The 26064-nt window shown below is 44.5% G+C and overlaps 1 protein-coding gene across 1 annotated transcript in view; it reads left to right on the top strand.

Annotated features, from left to right (window-relative positions):
- The window catches only part of HEG1 (heart development protein with EGF like domains 1), a 90029-nt gene that overhangs the window by 14767 nt on the left and 49198 nt on the right, over positions 1-26064 (top strand). The window contains exons 2-5 of the mRNA XM_042954357.1: positions 13731-14018; positions 15683-15964; positions 22680-23033; positions 23961-24296. Of these exons, the coding sequence (XP_042810291.1) occupies positions 13731-14018; positions 15683-15964; positions 22680-23033; positions 23961-24296 (1260 nt within the window). The remainder of the gene's footprint in view (positions 1-13730; positions 14019-15682; positions 15965-22679; positions 23034-23960; positions 24297-26064) is intronic.

The raw sequence follows: 26064 nt of genomic DNA, 5'->3' as shown, positions 1-26064 counted from the left end.
GCGGTGACAGCTGCGGCCTCCTCCCTTCCCTTCCCCCACCTGGCCCCGCGGGCCCTTTGTGCTGCAGCATCGTTCCACTGTGTACATTTTCTAACACTGTAAACCTTCCAGACAAATGATGTTTCTATGATTTCCTTAGAGTCCTGGGCCCCTTCACACAGGTCTACGGAACAAATTATGGCAGAACTTAACAAAAGTCAGGTGGCCGCATTTCATGTCATTCGACCTCCCCGCCTCCCTCCCACCTCCCCTCTTCCTCCTCGGAACCAGGATGTTTTTCCTTGCCTTTTTATTGTTTCGTCAAGCTGGCAGGCCTCCTTTGGCGGGGCTCTGCCACCGGGCTTCCTCTCTGGGTGTGAGTGAATGTTAGGGTGACAATACAGGAGACAGGCCCGCTTCCCTGCCCACCCCCCCAACTTCATCTTCAGGCGCCACAGGGAGCTGCCCCTTAGGCCCCCTTCTTGAAACCACCTCTGCTGAGCCACCTCTCAGCCCCTCCACGAGCTGTTTATCTTTCAAAGAATGAGAGGGGCAAAGAAAACTGAGGCACCAGATGGATAAATGCCCACGGGGACAAGATAGCCTTCCCACCCCCCTCAGACAGCCTTTTTGTTTACTGATTTAATTGGGAATCTTCTGACATGACCCTTGGGCTATTTTTCAAAGCCTCCTTTTTTTTTTTTTTTAATCCTATGGAATTATTTTTAAAGCAAGGAACTTGAGGTCACATCAGAGTCCTTCACCTTCCTCTCCTGCCTGGGGTTAGGCTGCTTCCCTCCTTAGCACCCTCAGGCTACCTCAGAGGTGATTCTGTTTCTGGAAGCCTGCGGGACCCCGGACTTTGGGGAGGGGGCAAGGGGGAGGGTCCTGGCCAGCCCCACCCTGGGTCATGGGTCACAGCTCAGTCCCACAAGCCTGCCTTTCTCCCCAGAGGATACTCAGCTAGACAAAAGCAGACTCTCACAAGGAGGAGAGGATAATATGCCTTGTAAATTTTATACTTTTCATTACTAGACGCTGTTCCTGGGGGACCTGTTTTTAAAAATCAGATCATTGGAGGGGCGCCTGGGTGGCTCAGTCGGTTAAGGGTCCCACTTTGGCCCAGGTCATGATTTCACAGTTCGTGGGTTTGAGCCCCGCATTGGGCTCTGTGCTGATGGCTCAGAGCCTGGAGCCTGCTTCGGATTCTGTGTCTCCCTCTCTCTCTGACCCTACCCCGCTCACGCTCTTTCTCTCTCTCCTTCAAAAATAAACGTTAAAAAAAATCAGATCACTGGGTCTCAGGTCCAAACACTTCTTAATGTGTATGGTTTTTCTTAGGGCTGCTCCTTTCAGGGCAAGAACAAGGAAGGAAATGAAACTCCCCGAGAGCCCTGGACAGTCCAGATCGAGGGCTGCCTTTTGTTCACACAAACTCATTTGGCTCCTAAACGTCCTCCACCCAGAATCATTACATCCGCAGTAGTGTTTCAAAACACAGCCCTGAGCAGCCGCACTGAGTAGGCGGCTGCCCTCTGGTGAGGTCGCAGCCACCTTCCCTCCATGTCCCCAAGGTTCCTGTCTACCCCCAGATATCCCACCTGCTGGCCATCCGGCAGGAAATCCCCCTGGTTTGTTGGATTCCTGGGGTGAAGGCCGTGATCTGGAGAGACAGTGCAACCCTGAAAGGGAGGATGGGATTCTTGTCCCAAACCTGCACCCAGGATACCTTCTCTGCCCAGCTCCCTAGCTTCTCTGCCTACCAAACTTCCAGGATACCTTCTCTGCCTAGCTGGGCCTCTTCTCACACCCCCATGTCACTGACATCCACATCACAGGAATTTATTAACCCCATTCAGCTCTCTTGGAAGCGATAGGCCCCTTGAGGCAGAATCCAGTGTCTTGTGTGTGGTTGATGCTCAGTAAATATATTTTTTATCTATTTTTAAGGGTACAAGTTATTGGCATTGAGTACATTCACAGTGTTGTACTACCATCACCACCATGAATTTCCAGAACTGTTTCATTATCCCAGATGGGAACTCATTAGGTAATGACTCCTCATTCCTCCCTCTCCCCAGCCTCTGCTAATCTCTATTCTCCTTTTTGTCTCTATGACTTTACCTATTACAGGTACCTCATGTAAGTGGAATCATATAATATTTGTTCTTTTGTGACTGGCTTTTTTCACCTAGCATGACGTCTTCAAGGTTCATTCATGCAGTGTATGTCAGATTTCCTTCCTTTTTAAGGCCAAGCGACATTCTCTTGCATGTATGTAGCACATTTTGCTCATCTAGTCATCCATCAATGGGCATTTGGGTTGCTTCAACCTTTTGGCTATTGTGAATAATACTGCTGTCAACACGTGTGTACAAATGTCTGTTTGATTCTCTGCCTTTAGTTCTTTTGTGTATGTCCCTAGCAGTGCAATTGCTGGATCATATGGCAATTCTATGTTTAAGTTTTTGAGGAATGACCAAACTGTTTCCTACAGTGGCTGTGCCAGTTTATATTCCTACCAGCAATGCACGGAAGTTCCAATTTCTCTTAAGTTCTCGTCAACACCTACTTTCCTTTCTTTTTCTTTTCCTTTTTTTTTTCCTTGATAATAGCTGTCCTAATGAGTATGAAAGTAAACAGTCTTTTGAATTTATAAATGCCACCCACTGGACGTATTATGGACCTGGCGCTATTATTGTCCCTCTTGGACCCCGGTCCTGTCTGAGGGTCAGATTAGTTCATTGCTATGGTCCCTAAGGGCAGGGGTCACTTTCAGAGAGGGATGGGGGCACCAAGGACAACCCAGGCAATTTCCCAACTTTGGCCAGAATGCATGATGCAAAGCACTGGATGTTAGCTAGCGAAGCAGGCTACATGCCATAAATTAGTTTGGGAAGAGTTGGCTGAGCTCCTGTCTTCTCAGTCCTCACTGGCTTCATTTGGGTGTGGTTAACTAGGAAAGACACCAGAAAGAAAGGGCTGGGCTGGGCTCTGGTCTCCATCCTGCCACTTAGTTCTGGGTTATTCTAGGCATGTGACCTTAGTACTGAGGCTTAGCCTTCTGTTCCTAAAATGGGGTAAGAATTCCTATCTTGCTTGCCATGCAGAATGTCAGGACCCAACAGGATAATTTAGCCCCCTGAAATTATCAAGTAAAGAAGCGCTTTGCAGTTTGTAAACATGTGGGATTTCTTAATTCGATCTCTGAGAATAGGGGCAAAATTCCATCCTCCTATAAAGTTCCAGTGGACAATGTCTTGCTCCTCTTGTGGTTTACAGCCATCTACCATACCAAAAAGGGGATTAAAAAGTGAGCTTTTTCATTTCAGTTCTAGTCCTGTGTGAGCAATTGAATCTGAGGAAAATCTCTAAAAATTATAAAGAAATTCACTATCGTTGGTATGAGAACCCATGCTAGCACATGCAGTCATGTGGCTAGAAAGCACCCAGCTCTCCCATGTGTTCCCCAAGTTGAGGGATCCCAGGAAAGCTCTGAGGGGGAGCCAGAAACAGGGAATTCACAGCTGGGGGAGGGGGGGAAGTCAGTGTCTTTTCCAGAACGTTCTCTCATGAGCCTTAACCCCTAACAATCTGAGTTTCATCTTCTCTTTGCCACGTGACACTCCGGAAAGTCCCGGGGACTCTGGTTGACTATTCTCTGGCCTTTCCACAGGCTTGGCCCCTGCCTCTCTGTGGTGTCTCGGCACTCATTGCCTTGCTGGCTCCTATTTCAATTCATCCTATCCTTCCCTGGTCCTCTGTGTCTCCTTCACTGACTCTTCCTCTCCCTCTGATTCAAGGTTCCCCTTAATTCAGTCCTCGACCGTCACTTTTCCCTTCATACTCCATCTCCTCATCCCTCTTCCTAATTGACAGTCCCAAATTTTTAACGGCCTGTCAGACATTTCCAGTGGGAAGTTATAATGTCACCCCTCACTTCATATTTTGAAAACAGGCTTTTCTTGTCTCTCAAACTCATTCTCCATTCTGCCTCCACTCTTTATTATTATTCTTTTCATTACTCATTAAAATTATCTCTGAGAAGCTGCTTTAGAGGTCTTCTTGCTCAGTGTTCCTGCTAATAAGTGCAGCTATCATCAAACCAAACCCGTCTGATTCCAAAGCCCCTGTGCCACAGGCTAGGTTGCTCCTCTTAGGGAGGAGTGGGACATTGCTCATGGATTTGAGACCGGGGTTTGAAGACCAGGGGGACGTTGTTCCCTGACCAATGCCTTAAAGCCCATGTCACAGAATAAGCTGGGATGTGAGGGAACAAGAGCTGGGTTCAGATTGTGAATCTGCCGTTTAGTGCATGACCTTGAACAACCACTTAATCTTTCTGCCCTTCTTCCCGGGTGCCATGATACCCACTTGACCAGCTGTCATTCTCATTAAATGAGATAAATGCCCTTGAAAACATTTAGCACGTGGTAAGCACTGAGTAGCTGTTTGTGAAATCTGATTCTAAATGGAGGGAAATGAAAATAAAGGGATCCTGCTTTAACTCTGTGACATAGGGCCCACAGGAGTGGTTGACAGTGCAATGTGGGGGCGGGCTGGGCCCTCTGGGAGGAAATTGCCTCTTTGGATGACACAGCATACTCCCTGTACACACCCACTCCACTGCTCAGAAACAATGCATGTTGAAAAACCCCAAATCATGGGGTGGGTGGTGAGGAGTTGACTCTATAGCAGCTGCTAATTAGGAAATCCTACTCCAGGCTGTGCTAGCATCCCTGATGTTGGTTCACAAACAGATGTTTTAGAACATGAAGACACTACAGAAGTGGAAGTTGTCAACTTGGGGGAAAAAACAGGCAAAGCAATGAAACTGTCTTGACACAGGGGGCTGAGTGCAGAGGGAAAGACGGTATTTCCAGCTCAAATATACCTGGGAGGTTGGGACATCTCAACTCCAGTATGAGGCTGGTTGGTGCGGCTCAGTTGCCGTGGGATGTGAGTGAGGTTGAGCAAGTACCTCTGACTATCTGGGGAGAGGGATGGGTGAGGTGAGGAGAGCCAGCCTCAGAGGCTGCCCCTGAGTGTCCAGTAGGGCACAGGGTCTTCATCCTCCTTCTCCGGCCCAGACTCTGAAGCCTGAGGTGTACCTTCTTTCCATTTCTCCAAGGCCATTTCTCTTCTCTGCCAAGAGTCAGAGCAGGTTCTGGATTCTCCCCCTGCACGTGTTAGGTCCCTGCTGACTCCTAGCCGCTTTACTCTAAATTTCTCTCCCACTCGGGGTTTACCCCTGTGCTGAACAGGGAGCTACGGCAAAACCAAAATTCAACCACAGTACTCCTAAACAACTCAGGGCTTCTGAAGGGATTCATCCTTGGACCTCAATAAATATTTTAGCACTGGACTCATTGTTCCCCCACCAAGATAGAGCATGGAATCATGTCAAGCACTTGCATGTTCACAATCAAAAGATTGTGAATGGGTGGCAGAGTGGGTGGGCTGGGGTGCCGCATGGTTAGTTAATCCCCTTCTGAAGAGTAGTTCATAGGTAATAAAGAAGTAGAGGGACATCCAGAGTTCAACAGCAGGCAGTGGAATACTATTCTTTTGGAACCCTGGGCCAGTAACATCAGGGGCTTATGCCAGAGGTGGGTCTGGCTCTCACACTGTGCCTTCCTAGTTCTCCCTGCATCTGCTGGCAGAGTGTCCTGGAGCAAAGCCAGAGCGAGGCCCCAGCTCACAGAGCCCACCTCAGTCCTTTCAGGGGGTGCACCCCTAGCTTCCAGCAGAGCTTGTACCTCTGCAACTAGCTCTGCTCTGCTGCCTGTAGAGGGGTTGGTTAGCAGTGCCTGCCAAAGTCATGTCCAAATCTGTCCGTTCACATTGAGAGACCTAGACCCCTTGAACAGCTGCAATGGGTGTAGCACTCACTACGGACCAGATAGTCTTTGACACTCTCACATGTGTGTGTACTGTGTCACAGCCCAGTGAGGTAGGTGCTGTCATTATCCCCCTGTTACAGACGAAGAAGCCAAGGCAGAGAAATTACATATGTCATCCAAGGTCATACGGCATGTACATGGTAGAACCAGAAGTCTAACACAGACAGCCTGACTTTAGCCAGTTTGTATGTTACCCACTGCTTCTCTTGTTAAGTAAGTACTGAGTTTCTATATCCAGACAGGGAGCTGGAGGCAGGCTCCTTTCCTTTTAGATGAGAGAGTGTCCACATAGAGAACACAGATTCTCAAGGTGGGGTAAGCAGGTGACTTTCCCCGTCATGTGTTCCGGGGGGAAGAAAGGGAAACATCCCCAGAAGAAGAGTGACGGTACAGGTAAGAATTTCTGATCAATCCAGGTGGCTATGGCACCTGCAACTGAGGGAAAGAGGGTAGAGGTGGCATCATAAGCCCACAGGTCCCTAACGCCCACAGGGCCCAGCAGTGGCAGTACTGACCAGGGGTGTGTTCAGTCTCTAGTTGCTGTGGACAGATGGTCATCCCCTTGATCAGGCCACCAGCTATGGCCACAGCTGGTGCTGAGTGGTTAGGTACCCAGAGGCTGGTTGTCCAGACACAGGTAAACTCATCAGTCCTTCAGCTGGGTGCTCAAGGCCACTCATAATGCTTATGTTTCAGAAATAGCTGTATTATGAGCAAGTTGCATGAGCCACCTTTATATCGAAAGTCTACAGGCTTTACCTACCTTAGGGAGCAGTCTAGGGACCAAAGAAAGCCCCTTCTAAGAAGGCTTCCAGACCTAGAGTCCTTTTACCAAGATACCAACTTTTTTGTTCTTTTTCTTAGAAGATGCTTTTTTTTTTTTTTTTTTAAAGTTTATTTTTAGGAATCTCTACACCCAACATGGGGCTTGAACTCACAGCCCTGAGATCAAGAGTCGCATACTCTTACAAGTGAGCCAAGCCAGGCACCCCAGGAGATGCAGGTTTTTAAACAGATACATAGGTATATATATGTTTATGTTTATAAATATATGCATATTTATTTATGTTTATATATACATATATATTTTTTTAATGTTTATTTTCTTTTTGAGAGAGAGAGCATGAGTAGGAGAGGCAGAGAGAGGGAGAGAGAATCCCAAGCAGGCTCTGTGCTGTCAGTGCAGAGCCAAATGCAGGGCTCAGACTCACAAACTGTAAGATCATGACCTGAGCTGAAATCAAGAGTTGGATGCTTAACCACCTGAGCCACCCAGGTGCCCCTAAACACATCTATTTTTAATAACATAAGGTCATATGGTACATGCCATTTTTTAATTTATATTTTTAATTAACTGTACAGGGTGAACATAGTACATATCTAAAACTGTATCAATAATATATTTTGGTCAGCCCTTTAAAATCTTGTTGTCTTATAATTACTTACAAGGTCCTATTGCAGAAATTTAGGTTGTTTCCAATTTTCATTATTATAAACAATGCTGTGGTAAACTTCCCTGTGCCTGAATCTGTGCATATCCTTAAGAATTTCCTTGAAATTAATTTCCAAAAATGGAATTCCTGGGTCGAAATATATGCCTATTTTTAAGACTTTTGCAATGGATTGAGGAATTTCTCACCAGAATGTGCCAGTTACATTCTTATTGGTGTTGTATAGAGGTGCCAGTCTGCTATGCCCTCAGTGACACTACATCTTATCATTTTTTGAGTCTTTGCCAATTTGATAGGCAAATATAAATTTATATAAAAAGTTGAAAAAAAGGCTTTTCTAGTTTACATTTGTATTTTATTTCTTTCCAACAATACTGTCATGTATTTATTCTCAAATTATACATTTTCTTCTGTGAATCACATATTCATGTTCTTTGTGAGATGTACATCTTAGGAATTTTTTTAAGCTTATTTACTTTGAGAGAAAGAGGTGGGAGAGGGGTCAGAGAGAGAGGGAGAGAGAGAACCGCAAGCGGGCTTCGTGCTGTCAGGGCAGAGCCCAGTGTGGGGCTCAAACTCATAACCGTGAGATCATGACCTGAGCCAAAATCTAGTCGGACCCTTAACCTTAGACTGAGCCACCCAGGTGCCCTTTACATCTTAGGACTTTGAAAAACTTCACGTGTTAGGAATGCTAAACTTTTATCATCCGCTGTAGGCGTTTACCCTGGCTCGTTATCTAACTTCTTTGAATTTAAATTCTTATTTTTTATCAAACTCATACATAGTTTAAAGATCAAATATGTTTTATAAGGCTATTATAAAAAACCCTGACCACTCCTACTACCAATCGTTTTCCGCTTCCCAGAATCAGCCACTTTCAACCCTTTTAACAAGCTCTTTTAGTAATCCTGTCCATACCTCTCAGTAACATGCTTAAATTGCTATTTGTTGATTCATTGTTTTGGTTTTAGGCAATATTAATTAGTTTCTCTCAATGGAAATTTCATATTACTGCAAGCTCTACCAGTTGGAAGTGATACACTCTCTGTTCTTCAGGGTCAGCTTGAGGAACTTGAAAATGCATTTTTTACACAACTTAAAGTCACCCTCAACACAACATGATTCTGGTTATGCCCTCCTGACTTATGCGCTATTGTTATCCATGGTTTGCTTTATCTTGTTTTATTAATCCCACAGATGAGAAATTATTTTAGAAATTCAATGTTGCTTTAGATTTATGCACATATTTACCATTTTCTTTGCTCATTATATCTTCTTGCCTCTTCTAGCTTTTATCTAGCATTGTTTTTCTTGCTTGACATAAAATTCTCCCTAATTTCCTTTTGTGGAGGTGGTTGATAAACTGAAATTTGACTGAAAATGTTTCTTTTTTGAAAGAGAGTCTCAGGATATTTTTCAAAGATAGTTTTACTGAATGTACAATATTTACCCACTGGTTTTGGACTTCCATTATTGCTGTTGAGAAATCAGCTGTTAGTCTAATTGTCATCTTCTATACATGATTTGTCATTTTCCCTGTTCTGGTTGTTTTTAAGATGTACCTTGTCTGTGGTTTTCTGCAGTTTGACTATGATGTGAGTTTATATTTCTGTACTATTTTGTTTTCTAAGGATTTGTTGGGCTTCCTTAGTTTGAGGGAAATTCTCAGCCATTACCTTTTTGAATATCGCCATTTCTCTCTTTTCTCTCTTCTCCGCCTAGAACTCCAGTTATATATATATTGGACTTTCTCACTCCTATCTTTCTTGTCTCTTCCTCTCTTTTCCATATCTTCTATCTTTTTATATCATCTGGGTGTTCTCTCATCATCTGTCTTGTAATTATTAGTTCTTTTTTCAGCCGTATCTAAATCTGTCAAGTTTCCTAGTTTCAATCATTATATTTTATTCATTTTTAGAATTTCCATTTAGAGTTCTTTCACTTCTTTTGGCCATTATTTATAGTCTCTCTCTCATTTTTAGTTTCTTATTTCTTTTTATGTATTTTATATACTTACATTCTTTGACTGATATTTCCAGTATTTGAAGGCTTTGCCTATCTAGGTTGCTGACTTTTACCCACTGATGCCTTTTTTCCTTTTATATTTTGTGCTTTTTGACAGTGATCTCTTATTCCTTAGAATTTTATCAATGAATGATAAAATCGGATTGAAGGTATGTTCATTTAGAGAGCATTCACATTTATTTCTGCAAAGCAAGAGGCACTGTATATCCGAACCACTTTTCCTTCATACTAATGGGGTATATGTGGGTGCACATATGTGCATGTGTATTTGAGATATGATTTACATACCATAAAATGCACCCTCTTAAAGTATATAATTTAGTGGTTTTAGTATATTCACAAAGTTCAAGACCACTTTTAAAATATATCCTTGGCTTGAGGTTTAGACCATACAAGTATTGTGAGTTTGTGCTGCATACCCACATGAGGGCTACCTTTCCGGTTACAAATTCTTGAGTGAGATTTATTTTCCTTCATCTAAAACCAAGATCAAAGGCCACTTTTCCCTGCTGGCCCCCTTCTGCAGGGCAGATTTTTTTTCCCTATGTGTCTGACACCCATAGTATAGCCCTAGTCCCAGCTTTATACAGTCTGAGTTTCCTCTCAGACTCTCTCCTTAAGAGTTTTGTCTCCTGTCTCCTACATCCTCCTAATAATCAGACCAGAAGTTCAAGCTCACAAAAGTTGAGCAGGTGCCCCAGGGCAGCTTCTAACTGCCGAGAATTAGCTCACTTCTCTGTATTCCAGCTCTTGGTTCATGTTTGGCCTTAGAAGATGTGATTCTTTACTTACTTGCCAACTCAGCAATGCATTTAGAAATATTGTGTAAAACATATTTTATTTAGTATATTTCGTTTATAGTGGTAGGATGATTTGGGACAATGCAAGACTACGGTCTGCCTTTTTTGTTTTGTTTATAGGGTACATTTCTTTTTCCTTCTTCCATCTTTTGTCACCCCTCCAGGGAGACAGCATGGTTCAGTGCGACTCATGTCTTGTCTTTATGTGGCCATTCCATACCTTCTAAAGACTGCAGTGGAACTCCTAGGGACATTCCCAGTTCTGTGAAGAAGGGCATGTTGCTGCTTCCTCAGCCATGGGCTTCCTCAGAGGCTCAACAATAGCCAAGTGTCACCCTCATCTTAAGGCTATAATAGAGCAAAATTCATTTTCTTCCTTTGCTCATGGCTTACCAGCTTCCAGGCATTGGTTTTGGGTCGCTTCTACCTCCCCACAATCACTTTTTTTCTGGCTTCTTTTAAGAACACTCTCTCTTCATTGTGCCCAAATGACCAGGAGGATAGAGGGAGCATCCTCAGACCCTTTCACCTTATCTGGAGAGGACAATTTGCCTTGCAGCTCAAATAGAAAGAACAAAGGGAAGATGTTGTGTGGGTCTCTGGTCTCAAGTTGAAATTGTGGATTTGGTGGCTGCCCCTGGAAACACCCCTCCAAATCCCATTTTCAGGTGAATGTGGTCCTTGCCTGTCTGGGGCTGGACCCCAGAGGAACCCAGATGCTTGGCAACGTCCCTCCCCTCTCCAGGAAGTTTCTGTTAATTATCAATTACGGGAAACAGAATAAGAAGCACGAAAGCAGCGATTCTCAAGGGATTTGGGGAGGAAAGGGTTCCTTTAAGAAAGTTTGTCAGAATCTCTTATGGAAGATTTAAAAATCACTACCCCTCCAACCCCAATAAATGAGCCATACTTCTGGTGGGAGTGGACCAGAGTGGAGGAAATGTGGAGAACCATTGACCTAGAACTGCATTGTCCAGTGCTGTAGCCACTAGCCACATGTGGCTGTTGTGCTCTTGAAGTACAGCTAGTATCATACTCTGGAATTTACAGTGTCATACCAAAAGAAGAATGCAAAGTATCTCAACTTTTATATCAATTACATATTGAAATGCTACTATTTTGAATGTGTCAGGTATGTAAAATATTTATTAAAATTAATTTCCTCTGTTACTTTTAAGTTTATTTATTTATTTTGAGAGAGAGAGAGAGAGAGCGAGAGAGAGCGCATGAGTAGGGGGAGAGGAGAGAGACAGGGAGAGAGAGAATCAGAATCCCCAGCAGGCTCCAAGCTGTCAATGCAGAGCCCAGCGTGGGGCTTGAAGTCATGAACTGTAAGATCACATGACCTGAGCCGAAATGAAGTCAGTCGCCCAACTGACTGAGCCACCCAGGCGCCCCTCATCTGTTACTTTTTAAAGTAAACTTACATATGTGGTTTGCATTTGCGTCTTACTTTATACATCTCTTAGAGCTGATCTAGAAGATAACTCGTTCCTTTTGGGAAAGTGTGATATTTTGAGCTGAACCATAGGTTCTGCCTGCAGCCGCTACTGGTCAGATGGCTGGCCATGTTTTGCCTGACTCATACAGATAGAAGTGACTTCATTCATTCCCACCGAGGTCTCTCAGCAGTGCTCACAGCCCGTGATCCTAAGCAGAATGAAAAATATCCTTCCCAAATGAGGAAAATAAAAATAGGTTTTTAAGGGACCCATGTAATCAGCAATAACTTTAAATGGTCCTTGTCCTCATTGCTTTCTCTAGAAACTCATTAAACTCTGTGCCCTCCAATTAGCACATGTATTTCATATTCACTTCCACATTAGCTTGGATATCCAGGGAAATGGCTCTTAAAATGTGGTCTGTGTTTTAGTCTTGGTTTCAGGAGCTGACACCCCAGCAGTGGTGGGGCTCCCTCTTCCAAGCCGTGGCTGCGTCGTGTGCACACATCTTCAGAGTACAAGGCACCCTCCTTGGGCTGGACTTGGGCGTCCCACCAACCGGCCCTGACTCTGAACCCCCTGCCTTGATAAATGATACCTAATTCCACAGATGGTTGCTTCTGCGCCCGGTTTCCCCTCAACTTTCACCTGATCGTGATGTTTGTAACTCATGCCCTCTCTGCCATCATGTTGGGCAATATGGCAGAAAATGATCACTTCAGTATATTTCCCGACTAATCTAAATCCATCCCCTAATTTATAAATGTCAAATAACAGTCCGTACTAATAAGCAACCTTTCCTCAACACCCCTGCGCCGGAAGCGAGGGGGAACAGGAGGATTTGTTACCACGCGCTTTGTCCTGAGCACTGGGCACAGCTGAATGCTCAGGGGCTTGGGCAGGGAGCAGGCTGTCTGGTGACTTGGGCAAGCAATATGAGCCCCCGCCCTGTACCTCCTCTGCCTCCCGGGCAGAGTTGGAGAAGAGCACCTACCTTGACATTGCACAAGGGTTGAACAAATGAGGACATGTCGAGAACATACCTCCGTGGTTGGCATGCACACACATACATGATTGCTGTTATATTTTTTTTTTTACCAAAATGAGACTATACTCTCAATTCTATTTTGAAACTTTAAAAAAAATTTTTTAATGTTTTATTTTTGAGAGAGAGTGACAGCAGGGAAGGGGCAGAGAAAGGGAGACAGAGGCTCCAAAGTGGGCTCCACACTGACAGTAGAGAGCCCAATGTGGGGCTTGAACCCACAAATTGCGAGATCATGACCTGAGCTGAAGTCGGGCAGTTAACCAACCCAGCCACCCAGGGGCCCCTGAAACCTGTTGTTTTAACTCAATAATACCTGTAAAACGTCTTTATTTTTATAACATTTTAATACCTCATCATGTCCTTCCATACGGACACAATGCAACTGGTTTAATTGATCTGCGGCTGTAGGATTTTCAGTTTTGTTTGTTCCTTCCTTCCTTCTATTCTTCCTTCCTTTCTTTTTTGCTATTATAAACAATGACATCATGACTATCAGTGCAGCTAAATTTTTGTCCACATTCTTGAGTATTTCCTTAGGATAAATTCAAAGAAAACAAAAGCACTGCATCAAACCTATTTACGTTACAAAGGTTTTGGTAATATTGCCAAATCCTTCACATGTTTTTCCAGAATTAGGCATGTCCCACCTCCCACCCCCTGCCTGCAAGAGTAGGTGTCAGGATCGAGAGCTGCCAGCTTTTACCCTCCTACCATGCAGAAGACACAATTCACAACCTTGATGCATGCGAGTGCTTCCTTCCCCCTGCTCACACCTGACCTGCGTCCCCTGCGCCCCTCCCGGAGTCTGCCTGGATCCCAGAGCTTCAGGTCCTCTCCCCTGAGCCCTGTATTGGTCTCTTTCTGTCCGTTTTCATCATTTATTCCACTTACTGTAAAATTCAATACTACCATAGTATTGTTGCTACATAATTTCTCCCACTGCATTGTAAGAATAATTACTGTGTGGAAAAAAAGAAAGGTGAAATTATTCTACCTGAATCCAATTCTTTACTGAGTATCTGCTCATGGCAGACAGAGAACCAGCAGGCTCTTACTGATCCATTTTCTTATTGTTTCAGCTGTGGTAAGGAACCACTGGCCAGAAAGTAGCACCAAACCCCACATAGAAAACATCACCATTGATCAGAACCAAATGGACTTTTCAACGGTGGTCTCCAAGGAGGGCGTGATGACTCAGACCCCCAGAAAGAGCCACACTTCTTCAGATGCTCCAGAAAACTTCATTCCACAAACTGAAGCAGCAGATGCTAGAGGAAGAAATGACTCTTCCAGGAAAACAAATTTCACCATTTCCCCTGTTGGGTCTGACACAGCAACAGCTCTGACTTCCCAGAGCCTCACCAGAGGTGAGTTTGTGCCAACGATGCTCATTTCATTCATGTATGTCCGGTCCTGGAAGATGAAGTTTCTGCCAGTCTCCCTCTTCCCCATCCTGAGTGCCCATCCAAGGGTCCTGGGCTGGGGTAGCTCACCCCTGTGGCTCAGGCTCCATCTGTGGCATGCTGTGATTAAGTGAGTTATCAGCATAGACCAGCTGAGGGTGCAGATTTGCCTACAGCCCCGAGAAGTCCTGGGAATTGACATTCCATGGCCAGACTGAGTCCAAAGGACACCCGCTGATCATGCCCCACACCACAGCCTCAGAGATACCAGATCTGGTCTGGTAGGCTGCGTGGCTGCCCAAATGGCGGTTCCTGCTTGAATCTGCACAGCTCGGTGGCTTGCCACTTCTAGCAAAAAGTTTCAAGAAATGGCTAGGGCTGGATGTGTAAGATTTGACTGAGGAAGGGAAGACACAGAAAACTGACACCGCTTAGGTACCTACTGTATACCAACATATCTATTCTCTCAATTCTCACCGCAAGCCGATGAGGTCACGTTATTCTCATTTTAGGAATTTGGAAACTGAAGGTAGAGATGGTAATTAATCAGAGGTGTATAGGTCAAACAGCTAATAGGTTTTAAAGCTGGGATTTGAGCCTAAGTCTGTATGTCTGAGCACGGTGGGAGGGATAGCTTAGGAGTGGGATGCACAGACCATGTGAGGAAAAGGACAGAAGTGTGGTCTTTTTGTGGAGTGGGAAGGCTGGCAGCTTCCCATGGGGGAGGGTGTAAGTCACACATGGAGGAGAGGATAGTTGTGTGCATGGGGTGAGGAGGAGTCACAGAGGACTTAGAAAACCAGGCAGTTTAGATTTGGTGTTGTAGGAAGAGTCACCGAAGGTTTTTGAACAAGGCAGTGACATGATTAAAGCGAATTTGGGGGGGATTCACCTGGCAGGCAGGTATAAGATGTCTGGGGTGGGAGATGGGGCAGAGTGAACCTGGCATCAGGGGGACCACCCAGGCGGACATAGAAGTCCAGATGCCTGGTGCTAAGATCCATGGCCTGGTGGCCTCAGGGGTAGAGAGGAAGCAATTGGTAAAGACTCTTCACAAAGGAAAATTGATACGAACTTGGTAACAGCCTAAAAGTAGAAGATGATGCCATCAAAGATGGCCCCCTGCTTTCATGAGCTTGTTGCAGGGGGTCGGGTTGAGGGACTCAATTCTATAAAGAGTACGAATGACAGTATTTTATGTTCCCTTCATGACATGATGGACACAGAGCTTAGACTTGCGCCTGATGCTGCCTGAGTTTGTTGGTCATCCAGGTTTTGGAAATTTTGTTTATGTTGAATTCAAGTAAATAATTCTGGGGCCAGCATTATGGAATGTGAGTGATGAATCATGGTGATCAGAGTCCGATCTTTGATCCCATATCATCTGATACTTAGCTTCATTGTGCCCCTTTTAGAGTAACTTCACCACAAAATGCAGCCTTTGTTTGTGAGATCTGAAAACAGTCTTTGTCTTGGTTTGTGATCTCTCACTCAGGAGTTAATTTTTCATAGAATGAATAATTGCTCTTAATTTGTTTTCATGGAGGTCAGAGGTGAGCCCACTCAAACATTATTCAGACATTTTGAAGTCTGCTGGTGGAATTTTAATTGTTGGTGTCTGCTTTCAGCATTGGGGACACTTCGCTTGCCATCCAGTTCAGGGTCAGAAGGAAGAACTGCCCCTTCTCACACTGAGAGCGGAACGACCCAGGGGTCCCTGGCAAGAGGAAAGGGGCTCCCCGAAGACGTGACCGTGCACACCCAACTGGCTGCCACTTGGGTTTTCAGCCAGGCCCCTCTTCCTGCTTTAGAGATGGAAGAGGAGACCACGCTGTCTAGGAAGAGAAATTTTTCAGGACCAGCGCTCTCCAGGACACCGGCTCACTCCCCTCCCTCAGACCACCCCGGATGTGAGTGCTCCTATCCCAGTCTCACCTGCTGAAATCATTCAGAATAGAAGTAATAGATGCGTACATCTTGCTAGTAACATACCTGTCACAGGGGCCGAGGCGAGGAGACATTAAAGACAAACGCAAAGTATTTGGGGGAAAAGTACCATCCGCACAATTTACCTTCATACTGAAGTTTGTCTTTAAATTTTTGTTAACGTTTATTCATATTTGAGAGGGAGAGAGCGAGGAAGGGGCAGAGAGAGAGGGAGACACAGAATCCGAAGCAGGCTCCAGGCTTTGAGCTGTCAGCACAGAGCCCGATGCAGGGCTTAAACTTATAAACTGTGAGATCATGACCTGATCCAAAGTCGGACACTTACCTGACTGGGTGGACTGAGCCACCCAGGTGCCCCTGAAGTTCGTCTTTAAAATATGTTCTCTTTAACTGCATAGGAGGGAAAATAGGAGTTGGTCAGGGGGCTGCTCTGGGCCTTTGTGTCCACCAACCCCTGCTTGTCCCCTTACCCCCTGCACACACGCACGTACACGCATCCAACAGGGACTAAGTGTTGTTGGTGTGTATCCTTTGCACCAGAGGCCACGCTCTGGGGTGAGTGGACTGGTGAGCACTGAGTCATTTGATTAGGAGTTAGATTTGTGTTGCTTCGTTACGGCCAACTTGTTTCTTGCAATGGCAAAAATAACACAGGTAAACATTTTGCTAGGCGTCATAGAAAAGAAACCCAGACAGTGCACGTGTTTGCAAAGCTGCAGCGGTGGAGAACACGCCTCCTTGCCTTTTCAGCTCCTAGTCATCGTAAGGCCCCTCTCTGGCAGTTCCATGTCTAGCCTGGAACTGTTTTCAACCTTCTCATCCTCCACGCTATCCACCTTGTCGCATTAGGTTCTCCAATACCTATCTGGTACTCAGTGTGTAATCCTCTTGAGGACACAGGCTATGTTGGTTACTTCTCTTGGGTTCCCTGCCATCCCAGGACAAGGTACAGTTGGTAAGTAATGGCGATCAGCATGTGCCCCAGTATCACAGGGCTCATCCAGCTACAGACCAAAGAGAATGCTGGAAACTCTGCCTGCCTTTTCTCTTCTCTTCTCTGAGGTTTTATTCAGAGTCTGTGCATGCCTTAGGAAGCAGCACAGAGAGGGCTGGAAATATTCTTGGAAATAGAGGTTAGACTGCCTTCAAAGTTGCCATTTCAAAATTGTTGTAGGTCACAGGTTTTTTAGAGGTACTAGGGGGTTTGGGTTTATGTCACCAGAGCAAAAACTGAACCTGGAGGTCCTTTCTGTAATGCCTATTTAAAGCAGCCAATTCCTCCTCTATATACTCTGTATACAGTTTCTGCTGACTAGGTATGTATATAATTTATGATTCATGTTTTTGGGAGATTCCTTTTAAGATTATTTGTAAACATTGGTCAGATTGGATAAAAGCTACAAGCCTTTCCAGCTGCAAAGGTCTGTGGTTCAGTGATTTACAACCAACTTTACTAAATGGTGGAAAGGAAGCATTTTCTAGGAAGCTACACTTTGATTCTGGTCAAGGTCATTTAATATTTATAATTTAAATTCAACCCACTATTGTGGTTTATTTGAAAATCAGCCTGTTTCCAATTTTACCGGACTTGACCCTGTAGTCACCTGGGTTTTTCAACATTAAAAAATAGTTGGCCTTCAAATTCCTTGAGCATTCATCCTTTTAGAACCTTATGCTTTTAGGGGCGCCTGGCTGGTTCAGTCAGTAAAGCATGTGACTCTTGATCTCAGCATATACATTTGAGCCCCACATTGAGTGTGCAGATTACCTAAAAATAAAATCTTAAAAAAAAAAAAAAAGAACGTCTTACTTTTAATTGTTGAAGAGTTCCACCATATCTTTCCTACTCCTTGAGTCTCTCACTGAGCATTTCTCTTCCTTTTTACTGAACTGGGTGTTCTGTGCTAGGTAGAGGCCCACCTCCCTCTGAGATACTAGACGCTAGGGCCCTAAGTGCTGTTAAATGAGGGAATAGCCAGGCATCCAGGACTGTCTAGATCTAGCCTGCCAGCCTCCCCTCCTCCCTGCGGGGAAGCTGAGAGGGGGACGTGCACAGAGACCTGAAGCCATATGGGAAGCAAAATTCTGCTTTTACTTTCCAATCTGGGCTACTAGCTGCTAACCCCCTAACCAGCACTCCGGTATACCTCCTCCCTCCACCCCTTAAATCTGAATTCTGACACTTTACTATCCCTGCCTAACTACAGGATTGAGGGGCTCTAGGCACACATGTAGGAGCACTGAGGGAGCCGGTAGGACTTGCCAGAGGCAGGCTCGGAGGGGACCCAGCTGGCACTCTGTAGAAGGGAAGTGAAGAGAGAGGGAGGTGGGGGCGTGTCTCTGTTGACACTTGGCTGCTCCATCCACCAGTAAACGTGACCCAGTGAAAGTCCTGGCACTTAGGCCGGTCAGATGAGCCGTATTCCTCTGGAGGTGAACATTAGCGCGGCCACCAGGAGCCTGGCCTGGGGAGATGGGGCTCCCTATTAGAAACATGAAGGGATTCGACCAGATGATCCTAAACATCCTTTCTAGCTCCAGCATCTGTTATTCCAAACACATTCAGCCTTTGTGTTCTGTGCCTCCTTTCTCTCCTCGCTCTGCTACACAGAAACGTGCGTGTAGCACCGCCTCGTCTGAGGCCTGGCTAGCCAGGAGTTCCCTGCCTCCGAAAATAAATTGTATGCCAGGGATGGATGCATTAAAGCAGGGATAGGCCCAGACAGCTAAATCAGATTTTTAAAAAGCGATCAGAAGCCATTTGAAATTATTTTTCTTGCTGCTTTATATCTTCCTGTACTTTCCATATGTTCTGTAATGAACATGTACTATTTGATCATTGGGGGAAAAGTAAGTACAGCAGCTCACAGGGGGAAAAGTTCTCTTTTGAAGGCAGAAAGATATCTGTGTATATTGAATTGTGTGAGAATGGCTATAGTTGAGCACTAAATTTAGTACTGAGCTTCCTGGAAACGAGGGCACAAAGGGAAACCGGGTGGGGCATGTGATCATTGCCAGATAAAGTAAGCATACAATTTCATCCACAGGCATGAGTGTTTTGAGGGCAGTGAATTCTTTTTTTTTTTTTTTTTTTTTAATTTTTTAAAATTTACATCCAAATTAGTTAGCATATAGTGCAACAATGATTTCAGGAGTAGGTTCATTAATGCCCCTTACCCATTTAGCCCATCCCCCCTCCCACAACCCTTCCAGCAACCCTCAGTTTGTTCTCCATATTTATGAGTCTCTTCTGTTTTGTCCTCCTCCCTGTTTTTATATTATTTTTGTTTCCCTTCCCTTATGTTCATCTGTTTTTTCTCTTAAAGTCCTCATATGAGGGAAGTCATGATTTTTGTCTTTCTCCGACTAATTTCACTTAGCATAATACCCTCCAGTTCCATCCATGTCATTGCAAATGGCAAGATTTCATTCCTTTTGATTGACGAGTAGTATTCCATTGTATATATATACCACATCTTCTTTATCCATTCATCCATCGATGGACATTTGGGCTCTTTCCATACTTTGGCTATTGTTGATAGTGCTGCTATAAACATGGGGGTGCATGTGCCCCTTCAAAACAGCACACCTATATCTCGTGGATAAATGCCTAGTAGTGCAATTGCTAGGTTGTAGGGTAGTTCTATTTTTAGTTTTAGTTTTTAGTTTGAGGAACCTCCATACTGTTTTCCAGAGTGGCTGCACCAGCTTGCATTCCCATGGGGGGCAGTGAATTCTAAGAGGACTATTTATATAAGGAATGTTGAGACTCGTAATAGAAAAATGCCATCAGTTGCTGTTCTGAGGAAATTGTGCTAATGTTCTTTAAAAGGTGATATTTTATATAGATTCTCAGTAGGAGCTGAGAGTGTAATAATGGATCTCAACTCATGAAAGTACTTCTGTGGGTAGCTGAGCTAATGTGGTCCAGGTAAATTGCTTTGTGGTGATTTCACTTTGTAAAGGAAGAGAGCATAAATAACTCAGAAGATTGTAGACTTAGTGTATCTTTCTCAACTATCTGCCGCTTCAGCTGGATTTTTGGCAGGTTCTGGACAGCAGTCAAGCCAAGGTTGAGCACTTGCTGCATGCCTGAGGTTCCAGCATTTTCTGTTGTGGTTGGAGAGTGATGTACATACTTTTACCAGATGAGTGGGCATTCTTTCCACCTCCTGTTATAAAGATTAGGGAACTTGGCTTGTTTCTGCTCCCAAATGGATGGTCTTCCCATTTTTGAGTGGGTGCTTCAAGAGTAGAAATGAGCAAGGAAGGACAGTTATTAGATAACCAATATTGCTGGCTTGTCGATTGGAAACATGGCAGATTTCCCCCAGATGTGTTCAGCAGGTGCTCATTGAATAGTAAAAGTGGTGGTTATAGATTAACTTTTAACTTTTTCTCCTTGTCACCACTTGTATAGAAGCATTCGTACTGCTCCATAGCTTTACCATGAGGATTAAATGAGATTATGTAAATCAAGTACTTAGCACAACGTACAAAGGTATATATAAAATACGGGCGCATTGTACTTGGTCGGTAAATGGCAGCTTTTAATAATGCTGATGAGATGGTGAAGCAGCATTCCATGGGGCCCCAGTCAGGGAGAGAGAACGCAGCCATTTTCCTTTTGTGGCTTTCAGCATTTGTGACTTCTGTAATTGCGTCTCTGTGGCCATCGATTTGCTATACAGGTCTGGAGGCTGAGTCCAATATAGCTGCTGCTGTACAGTGAATCAATGAAATAATGCAGTTGACTGGGGATGAGAGTGATTTGAAAGAGCACCCAGCAACCGAGGAGGTTGAAAACGGGCAGATTTAGACGATGATTCTAATGACGTTAGGTCCTAAGAGGCTAAGTGGCTAGTGAGGATTTGGGGCATACATATATGATGGGTTCCTTTTTTTTATACTAATGCGTTTTTATTTGGCTGTTTATGTTTTTCAGCGAGGGGGGTGGTCAGGTCAGCTGGGACTCCGCTTTGGGGTCCCGTCTATTTGTGTGGCTTGCTTACCTCTTCATTTCGCTTTCATTGTGGCCCAGTGTCCAGAACTGCCTGCTGTGTTCTAGGTATATATAGTACAGGTTCCATGGTTTGTACAAGAGTAAGAGGAGCCTTTATTTCCTGGCTCTCTCTCTCTCTCTCTCTCTAGTTATATTTAATATTTATCTGTGCTTTTGGTCACAACTACACATAGGACTGGTCTTCAAGGGACCATTTATAATGGCAAGTTAATTCTGCCCTTTCGGGGTCAAAAATAACAGCTTGAAACCTTTCATTATAAAGGTATAGAGTACTTTTTATTATTTTTGGCTTGAAAAGAAAAACGTTTTTTCTTGCCTTTGGATCTTGCCTGCCATGTTTCTTCCCACTCACCAAGCTTTCCTGCAGTTTATTCCTGTTTGGAATGAGCACGTCAGTGTGCCCTTCCGGAGGCCAGTTCTCAGGGTATCCTTTGGAAAGTTCTTTGTGGAAGGGAGACATGAGCAAGCCACCTGTACTCCTGTGGAACAGGCTGCGCATTTTGACCAAAATGGCCTATCAATCCATTTTTGAGGTTCTTGGCAAATTAATCCAGTGTCTGCCATCCTGCCATCCTTTTCATCAGAAAAACTGTTCCCAGCCTGGAGTCTTCGACTTGCTAGTGGTCCACTGGGGTAGTATGTAAGCTTGAGAGTCGGTGTCCAAAGCCCAATGAGGCTAACTATGATAATGAAGCTTGTTTGCTTTTGGATGGAATTAAATCAAATCAGTGGGGTAACACTGAGTATCTCCTGCTGGTTAGAAGCTCTGTTACTTCTTAAATGCAGTTCAGTTTATAGTCTTTCAGAACATAAGGGTTACGGTGGCCATGAAGTAGGAAATAATAAAGAACCCTTAATGGTGACAAGGCCAGAAATTATTGCTCTAGGCTAGTATTGTTCCCACTGTGGTCTGTGGAGCCCTGGCCTCCCCAATGGTGACCTGGGGGCTGGGCTCCTACCACCGCCTTACTTTTATTCATTTTTTACATACGGGTTTTAATCTGTAATAGCATTTGAACAAAAGGGTTACATTGCTAAAATAAAACAAAACAAAAACCTGTACCTTATCACAATGGCCTGTCCCTACATGATCTATAAGGTGGAATTCAAGAGTACAAGTTTTTACCTTCCTCTATAAAAGCCAAGGCAAAGAATGTCTAGAGGCTTTGTTCCATTTTCCTTTCAGCCAGAGCCGAAGCTTTTCATTGTGCTTGAAGGACCTCACTGCTTCTTCACTGAACTCTGTGAGAATCAGAGCCTGTGAAGAGAGAGTGTCAAATGTGTTTATCTATATTAGGTCTACATTATCTAGATTTATCCAACAAAATGTAATAAACATTATTTGTATCTAGATACATCCCTGATTTTCTTAAACCCTTGAGTAATCTTTTTTTTAAGTGTTTTTTTTTATGTTTGTTTACTTTTGAAAGAGAGAGAGAGACAGCATGAGTGAGGGAGGGGCAGAGAGAAAGAGGGAGACACAGAATCCAAAGCAGGCTCCAGGCTCTGAGCTATCCGCACAGAGCCCAACGCAGGGCTCAAACTCACAGACCACAAAATCATGACCTGAGCCAAAGTCGGAAGCTTAACTGATTGAGCCACCCAGGCGCCCTCAACTCTTGAGTAGTCTTAAAGCATATTTTCTTCTGTTTTAGCTTCTGGAAGCACTGAGATGCTTAACAACTCCACTACTCTCCGAAGCACCTTGCTGAATGGGACACAGAGTGTGCGTGTTACCACCACGCTCCCCAGTGGTGTCCCAGGGATGCTCCAGTCTTTAACCGGCAGTCCACGACCTCTAAATGAGACGGAGCATTCCCCCAAGGACTCAGAAATTGCCATGACTTCAGTATCAGCCCGTTCTTCACCCTTTGAGGCAGAGCTGAGAAGAGGCAGTGGAGTAATCAGGAATCCAGGGGATGGGGAATTCACTGAGCCATCCACAGAAAATGGATTTGGCCTCACATCTTCTGGGGTCTCAGTGGAATTCTGGCAAAATGATTCCCCAAGTAAGTATTTAATTTTTACTTGATCTATCATGCACTTTTAAAAACTATTGGATTGCCTTAAAAGATCACTTCAAGACCATTTGAAATCTCAAAAAATAAATAAAGTGTGTTCTTAGCTAACACCATCTCCTTTATCTGGTATACCACATTATCACATTTTGATTTTTGTCCTTATGCGAACATTGTGAAGTTCATCAGACAGGCATCATTCCTCCTGCTCTTTTATAGACGAGGAAACTAAGACCCAGAGGGTTTAAGAAATGAGGGCACGGGCATGTAGCTTGTTCACAGCAGAGCTGAGAGCTTGGCCTTGGAGCGGTCACTGTCAATTGCATGTTATCGCTCTGTGGGATTGTCTTCAAGGTGAGGGCTGGCCTGCTCTTTCAGACTAGCTGGAGCTATTTTATGTACAGATCATTCTTCCAAATAAAATGTACAGGTATAAATATATTCCTCCAAATTCATGGCTTCAGGTTATGCCGTATAGTTTATTTTTTGTTTGCTATACTTGCAACTTAGAATAATCTTTATTAATAATGGAACTGTTTTGGAAAGATGCATGTGACTAAGCACTGTAGGTAGGCACATCATATTTGTTGTTGGACATAACATATTCCTTCCCTTGACCACTTTTGGGGAAAGGGAGTAAAACACCACAGCCTAGAAGTTGCTCTGCTACTTTGCACTTGTTCTTTAAAGGCTCCCTTCTTCACCAGGGCTTATTTTTAGTATTGCTATCTTATTGACACTGAAGAGTTTTGAAATAATTATTTAGAACATGAAAATGCATGCCAGGTTACACGTAAAATAAATACCATACAAGATCCTTGCAAAGGGAACCTTTCCCTAGAGAAGACTCACGTCTCAGCTGTTGGGGAATCTCTTTCACATCCATGTCATGACATTTGTTTCCTTGACATCTTACAGCCTTGGGAGGAGAGCAGCTTGCCAGCAGCTCAGACGCAGAGGATGGAAGTCCCATGTCTCAAACTGAGACTGTGTCTAGGTCAGTCCTGTCGGGCAGAAGTGGAGCCAGCACAGCACGCTGGTTCTTGACCAATAGCAAGACATTCGCAGATGCGACAGGAAGCTCCACTTCCTATCCTGAAGTTGTGAACGCCTCAGTGCTGACCCGGTTCTCAGCCTCTGTGTCCCAGTCTAGAGGAAGTGACGCAGCACTGGGCGACAGGAGCTACTCTGAGCCGGCCACCGAGTCTTTGTCCTCATCCTCCTCAGAAAGCCTGGATTCCTCAGCAGCACGTGGTGAGTGCTCAAGTGAGTTTCCACTTCACAGAACTGCACCACTCGGAAGGCAAAGGGCTTACGAGGCTCATGCTCTTCTGTGGCACAGTAAGGCCGTGCGTTAATGGACCACTCCAGAGGCCCCTCTGCTGTCACTATTCCCAGGCCATTCTTCTATCTGTATATCTCTTTTTTTTCTGGTACATCTCCCCGGAGCTGCTATTGCCACCCGCCCCTGTCACACACAGCTCAGGGACTTCTGTGTCCATGTCCTTCCTCGCCCTGTAGCCTACCCCACACCCCCATGCCTTCCTCAATCACACAGCTTCTGGAAGGTGAAAATTACACCTTCTCATGGGTGGTTGTTCACCCCAAGTCCGGGCATTCGTCAAGAGCAACTCTCCCTCTTGTCTAATCAGCTTTTATGAAGATATAATCCCCATTCTATGCAATTTGCCCATTTAAAGTATACAATTCAGTGTATTTTAGTGTATTTACAAAGTTGCGCGGCCACCACTACTGTCTAATTCCGAGAAGGGAACCCGGTGCTCATCAGTAGTCACTCTGTGTTCTGTCCTCCTCCCAGCCTCTGACAGCCACTAACTTAACTCTCTGTCTCTGTGGATGTGCCTATTCTAGACAGTTTATGGAGGAAATCATACAATAGGTGGCCTGTTGTGGTTTTCACTTAGCATAGTGCATTGGAGGTTTGTCCATGTTGTAGCGTGTGACAGTACCTCGTTCCTTTGTGTGGCTGAGTACTAGTTCCATCGCACGGATGTGCCACATTCGTTTTTCCTTTTGTCAACGATTGCACATGTGGGTTTTTCCCACCTTTCGTCTCTTGTGAGTAGTACCATGGTGAACATTCCAGTACAAGTTTTTGTGTGGACGTGTGTTTTATTTTTTTTATTTATTTATTTTTTTAAATTTTTTTTTTAACGTTTATTTATTTTTGAGACAGAGAGAGACAGAGCATGAACGGGGGAGGGGCAGAGAGAGAGGGAGACACAGAATCGGAAGCAGGCTCCAGGCTCTGAGCCATCAGCCCAGAGCCCGACGCGGGGCTCGAACTCATGGACTCACAGACCGTGAGATCGTGACCTGAGCTGAAGTCGGATGCTTAACCGACTGAGCCACCCAGGCGCCCCTATTTTTTTTAATTTTATTTTTTATTTTTTGAATATGTGTTTTAAATTCTGTTGGAATGGCTGGCTTCTATGGTAGCCCTGTTTCTTGAGGAATTGTCAAACTGTTTTCCATAGCAGCTGCACTGCTTTATATCTTTATACCGCCACCAGGAAGGATGGGGGATCCTAGTTTCTCGGCTTCTTCACCTCCTGTTGTTCATCTTTTTTTTGATTCTAGTCATCCTGGGGGGTGTGAAGTGGTGTCACGAGTGGTTCTGATTTGCATTTTCTGGCTGACTAATGATGTTGTGTATCTTTTCACTTTTGGGAAAGTCTTTTCTGATCTTTTGACCATTTTATTTTTATTTTCATTTTTTTTACTTTTTTTAATGTTTATTTTTGAGACAGAGAGAGACAGAGCATGAATGGGGGAGGGTCAGAGAGAGAGGGAGACACAGAATCCGAAGCAGGCTTCAGGCTCTGGGCTGTCAGCACAGAGCCCGACTTGGGGCTCGAACTCACAGACTATGAGATCATAATCCAAGCCGAAGTCGGACGCTCAACCGACTGAGCCACCCAGGTGCCCCTCTTTTGACCATTTTAAAAGTAGTTAGGAATTCTTTCTGTAGTCTGGGCACTAGTCCTTTATCAGATAAAGC

This window comes from Panthera leo, chromosome C2 (genome assembly GCF_018350215.1).
Source record: "Panthera leo isolate Ple1 chromosome C2, P.leo_Ple1_pat1.1, whole genome shotgun sequence".
NCBI lineage: Eukaryota > Metazoa > Chordata > Mammalia > Carnivora > Felidae > Panthera > Panthera leo.
This window is presented reverse-complemented; position numbering and strand designations above follow the sequence as displayed.